The 6,282-nt window shown below is 34.1% G+C and overlaps 1 protein-coding gene across 1 annotated transcript in view; it reads left to right on the plus strand.

Annotated features, from left to right (window-relative positions):
- Positions 1-5,565, plus strand: part of ACAP2 (ArfGAP with coiled-coil, ankyrin repeat and PH domains 2) — a 183,984-nt gene extending 178,419 nt beyond the window's left edge. The window contains exon 25 of the mRNA XM_011961204.1: positions 880-5,565. Coding sequence (XP_011816594.1) covers positions 880-980 — 101 coding nt within the window. The 3' untranslated portion in view covers positions 981-5,565. The remainder of the gene's footprint in view (positions 1-879) is intronic.
- Positions 5,566-6,282: the final 717 nt, after the last annotated feature.

A 6,282-nucleotide genomic window follows, 5' to 3' on the forward strand; every position in this document is an offset into this window, starting at 1 on the left:
GAGACAGGGTTTCATCCTGTTGGCCGGACTGGTCTCAAACCCCGGACCTCAGGTGATCTGCCCGCTTCGGCCTCCCAAAGTGCTGGGATTACAGGCATGAGCCACCACCCCCTACCTAAAGCCATTTTCTAGGATTTTGTTGTTAATTTTTGTAGAGACGTAGTCTCACTGTGTTGCTCAGACTGGTCTTGAACTCCTGGCCTCAACCAATTCTCCCCCCCACCACCCCTTAGCCTCCCAAAGTGTTGGGGTTATAGGCGTGAGGCACTGTACCTGACCAGATTTTATGAGTTTAGTAAGCAGTGGATGTAGGTGCATTAGTTTTAGTTACGCATTAAAGTTTGACTAAAAAGTTACTTTTTTACATGCTCTTTTAAATTCCTTTTAATTAAAAGACAGTATTATTTTTCCCTATCTGATTATCAGTTTGTCCTGATTATCAGTTTGTCTTGTTAATAACTTGCATCCATCCAAAACATTAGTATTTACGTTTTAGTCATTTCTTTTGGCCTTTATCATGGGAAATATTTATTTAAAGAAGGTCTCATTTACTGTACCTCATTAGGATGACTTTCTTTCCCCCTCGTGTTAATAAACATATTTCTTTACATTGCTTTAAAACACTTGCATCTTTACTCTTTTCTAACTCTGAGCTTTCTTCTGTGGCTGCATCTGAGGTGCTTTTTTCAGGTATAGTTTTTTTTTTCTTTCATTACATAATTTTTCAGCATTTATTTTTAGTTGCCCCTTCCAAAAATGCTCATCTGAACAAAATTTTAATGTAATGAATTATAAAATAGTACTAGTAATAAATATGAATGTTATTTTATTAATACTTGTGTAAATGTTTATAAAGTGTCTTTATTTTATTTCATGCAGGTGATGAAACTTACCAGGACATATTTCGTGATTTTTCCCAAATGGCATCCAATAATCCAGAGAAACTAAATCGTTTCCAGCAAGATTCACAGAAATTCTGAATTTTTTTAAAAATGGGAAAATATGAAATCTGGTGACCCCCTAATGTATATAGCTAAAAATTCACAATTTTTTACTGCTTTAATTCTACTAAATTTTGGTAGATATTGAATGGCTTGGAAAAAAGGTACCTATTCATACATTTACAAATTAAAACATAGTTATCTAGTAGTTGGAGAGGAACCTAATTTAGGACCTCTTTTATTAAAAAAGCCTATTTAAAGGGCTATTTCTGTAGATAAAAGTTCAGTCTAGATTTAGGCCATCTCTAGGTTACAGGATGCTAGGAGGTTAGACGAAAATGATTCTTTTGCCAATGGGTGGTAGCATTGAATTTTTTTCCACCGTGCATCTTGCCCAGGATCATTCAGTCAAGCATGTCTTCATCAAGTGGGAGCCAACTGTCCTGCCTGCCTCAAGAATATGTTTTTTCTTTAGCTTTCCTGATGATTTTTGGTGGTTCAGAAATAGGTGTGTGTTGATGTGTTCGGTAGCCTAGCTTTCATGCACTCAATATATGATTTATTAGAACCAGAGATTGTGTTTTCCCCATTTGTTCATAAATGCAGTTATACTTCTTAGATGACAGGTTATTGTCCAGTACTTTAATGTATGTGTGTATAATGGCTGTACAGGTAGACCATAATTCAGTCCTTTAGATTTATTTTATGCAGCAAAAGACGCTCTTTTCTTTTTTTTTTTTAATCAAAAAAAAAACACCCAGTTCAAAATGTGTAGTTCTTCCTTGTTGGGTTGATTTCCTGAAGCCTTGACAGATGTATCGATGTAATAAAACTGTGTCTAACAGGTTACTTGAATGTTGCAAAATTATGCTTTCATTAAAACTTAACTTTTAAAGGAAAAATCAGTTTATAAAATAATATAGGCCATTTTTATATTTGAAATTTGTCCTTTTAAAGATATAGTTTTGCTGTTGCTCCTAGTGAAAGAATCTCTGTACAAAGGAGAAAAAGAACCCCACTTATTCTTAGTTAATACTAAAATATGTCGCAATAAATGGCTGTTTATTTTTTTCTACATCTATTTTGTGCTTGTACACAGTGTACATTCTTTTAAATTATGTAGATAGCTTTAGTGTTCGGTTACATGATTCACAGACCCCTGAATTCCAAAATACTATAGATAAACATATTACCATTTATATGCTACAAATTAGTCTGATTTCATCTTTGAAATGTCTTATCAAGTATAAAATAATTAATTTGCCTTTTTTTTTTTTGAGATGGCGTCTTGCTCTGTCACTGAGGCTGGAGTGCAGTGGCGCGATCTCAGCTCACTGCAGCCTCTTCCTCCCGGGTTCGCGTCATTCTCCTGCCTCAGCCTCCCAAGTAGCTGGGACTACAGTCACCCGCCACCATGCCTAGCTAAGTTTTGTGTTTTTAGTAAAGACGGGTTTCACCATTTTGGCCAGGTTGGTCTCAAACTCCTGACCTCAGATGATCAGCCCGCTTTGGCCTCCCAGAGTGCTGGGATTACAGGCATGAGCCACTGCACCCAGCCTAATTTGCCTTTTGATTCCTTTCCATTGTGGTCAACACTTAAGTTTATTCTTCTTTTAGAAATTATATGTAAATGATATTGATACTTTCTAAATAAAAGAGGTTTTTAAATATATAAAAATTTTATGATCCAATTATAGATCAATTTTCTAACATTTCCCAGTAACTAGAGTTTTACAAATTGATTAAACATCAAATCAGAATCTAGCCAAGCAGGAATTATATTGAAACAAGTTCACATCACCGAAAAGTTTCCATAATTTGGCCAAATTCCATGCACGCAATGCTTATTTAGTAATAGTCACTGTATGTTAGATGAGGATAAAAATATATTTGTGAATTATTTCTGAGGAAATGCTAACTCCCACAGCGTTGTATTTAATTATAACAATAACAGGAACATTAAATTTTTATCTTTGCTGTGTGATCTCAAAGTCATAGATGATCTGGCTTTTTAGGTACCTTCACTAAAGGCAAAAATCTGATTTGTAGTTTTTATTAGCGTGTACCTTGAAATTATTTGACCAAGAAGCTCAAAGAAAAGAAGTATGTTAAAGAAAAAGAAAGAAACCTCACTTTTCCTTGATAGTGCCCCTGTCTGTTTTAATCCCAGGACTTCATTCCTAAAGATCCTGACCTTTGTCTGAGGAAATCTAGGCAGTTTTCCTTTTGGATCTGGCCATTGGTATGTGCTTCAGATCACCTCTGGAGTCTCTGTGGTTGCAAAGGCAATTCCTTATGACACGCTTACCTCCTGCAGCTTGAGTTATGAATTGTTAATGTGGCAGTAATTAGTATCTACTTAAATTTAGTGGTCAGAAATGTATTTGAAGTGCCCTAAAGATAGATGATCATGGTTCAGAGTATCTTCAGAGAAAGCAAAATCTTTAATATTGCAGGGAGGCTGGCAATACAGAAATACATTTCTGTGACTTCATTTCTTGAATATGCTGAGACCCAATGTGGACTGCATTTGGCAGAAATGATGGAGTAAACAGCAAGGCTTTAAATTAAATTAATAGTTACAAGGTAGGTTGGCTCTTAGGTGAATTTAGCCGTGTCAACTAATAGCTTTTCTATGGTGTGTAACAAATTTGAGTTATGTTATGCTGTGAATTATTCAGTGCATTATAAGCAATCATAGTTTAAACAATGTTAATCATGCTTTTGGGCTTCATTGGTCAGTGTAATTGGCCTTTTTATTTTCTTTCCATAACTTATCTGCTATTATTAATTTCTTATTCCTTATTAGTCTGTTAGCTCATTATCTTTAGCTTACTAACTTAAAAATTAGATTAATACCAAAATAAGACTAGCACTATGAAGAGTTAATAAAATGCAATTTCATGTTAGAGCTAGAATAAAAGTAATTGAGCAGTTATTTGCAGTGTTTCATTACAACATTTATGTGCTTAAGATTTCTAAGGTTTTAAAAGTTACCTTTAATACAATCCTTAGAAATTCAGAAATTTCCTGATATTAGATTATGGTGTTTGCCTAATTTATACTGGTTTTCACTGTAGATTTTAATGAACTTTGATTGGTTACTTTTCCAGACATACAGATTTAATTTGGAATATGAACTTTGGTTCTTCATGAGTGCATTTTGAAAAAGAAAAAAATACACATTCAGAATCTGGCCAATTTAAGTTTGTATTTTAAAAATATTTTATGCATGTTAAGTATGGTCGCAGTAAATTGTGTGTAAGACTAAATTTACTACCATTTTGAATAATCAGACATTCCCAGATCATTCTTGTATTGTCAGATAACACTTCTGTATAATATCACTTTGGACCATGGACAAGAGCTGGAAGAATGATGTATTTTTAAAGACTGTATGTCCAGAATGACTTTAGAACTGCATGATACAGTGGAAGGAGCACTGGACTAGTAGTCACTACCCTTTTTGGATTCAGGGCTCCTCACAATTAAAATGAGTGCAGTGAAACAAGGTGAAAACATAAAAACATCCCTTTGTATACTGTTTTGCTACTCACAGTGTACTTTGGCATTGCTTTATCTCTCTGGATTCTCACGGTAGGACTTCTGAGATCTTAATCTAAGAGCTCCGAAGTTGTCTACTTTTTTGACCCTAGGGTGCTCCTTTTGTTTTACAAAGCAGGGTCATTTGATTTGCTAGCTGGTGGCAGAGTTGGCACCATTACCCAAGTCTGACTTCCAGTCAGAGGCACTTTATTTGTATCATGAAATGATTTGAAATCATTGTAAAGCAGCAAAGTCTGATAATGAATGCCAGCTTTCCTTGTGCTTTGATAACAAAAACTCCAAATAATCCAGAGAACCTGAATAAAAGTTTGAAGGGCTCGATTGGGATTTGAAGACAAAATTGTAGGAAATCTTACATTTTTGCCATAACAAACATTAATGAAAGCAAAACATTATAAAAGTAATTTTAATTCACCATATACTTATCAATTTATTGATGCTTCCAGATGACATCTACAGATACGGTTTTGTAGACATCTTTTTCTGTTTACGTAAATTTATCCACTTAAAATGTGATAATGTGGAGACAAAGCGAGGATTGATGACATAAACTTTTCTCTGCATTGGTCTTTTCACTATCTTATTTGCTAAATTTCTTGATTTTCTTCAACCTCCCCACCCTCCATTTTTTGGATATTAAACAGGGAAAGCTTGCTACATTATAAAGGTTGTTGGCACCATTTATTTTACACAAAGGCTAAAGGTTAACTTTTGGAAATGATGAGCTACTTTTATATATGTGTTTACTCGTGCTTTGTGATATTTCTGGATCATTCCAGTCATAAAGACTTATTACATGTACTATTTCTTGCTACCTGTGAAAAGGTATATTTTAAAGAATGTATAACCAACAGTCCATTTACTTTTTATTAGTATGTAGAGGATTTGTATCTAATTCATGAATGTAGTTTTACAATAGTTTGTCATTATAAATGGAGCAAAGTACATTATCTTTATTCCAAAATGTACATTATGTAAGAATTGTAAATATACTTGATTAAGTACTTTGTATGCCAAAAAATTACAGTAAGTCAATAAAAATCTCACCTCTGGCTTAGTTCTTTCATGCTGACGTACATTTTCTTGTGAAATATACTGTGAACATATCTGTCACCAGCAGTTATTTTTAAGGTACTGTGTTTCTTCCCAGCCCTTTCAAATCCACATTCATCCTATTTGCTGATTACTTCAATCAATAAATCCATTTGGATCTTTTAAGTATACAATTCTCTCTGTTCACAGAGCTGTTATGGCCCCTAATTCATTGGCAAAAAGATAAAAAGCTATTTTTAGCTGGGGGGAGAGGCTTGCTCTAATTTTTTTCCATTATGATGGACATTAATGTTCCTAATCTATGCAGTACATTCACATTTTATCCTTTTAGTAAACAGACACACACGTTTGTCTGTGATTGGGACTGAAGGAGTGGAAGGTTGAAAAAACCAAACGAAGTGAATCACCTGCATTTGCTTTTAAAAAGAGCTAATTGAAAGCAGACACAAACTTTTCAATATAACTTGTTTTATTCAGCTTCATTTCATTTTCAGAATAGTTCTGTGGAGAACCCACATCAGTAGTCTGTAAATATTTTAAGTGAAAACAGTTTAATTTTTCAATTATTGAGAAAACAAAGCTTTTTGCTTGTGGAGAAATGTTAAGAAGAATCAAGAGACTCATTCACAATTCCATTGTCTTACCTGTGCTGTCCAAAATGGAACTCACTAGCTACATGTGGCTACTTAATTAGAATTAGAGTTCATTTCCTCAATCTTAC

The sequence above is a fragment of the Colobus angolensis genome, unplaced genomic scaffold (assembly GCF_000951035.1).
Source record: "Colobus angolensis palliatus isolate OR3802 unplaced genomic scaffold, Cang.pa_1.0 Scaffold54, whole genome shotgun sequence".
Lineage (NCBI taxonomy): Eukaryota > Metazoa > Chordata > Mammalia > Primates > Cercopithecidae > Colobus > Colobus angolensis.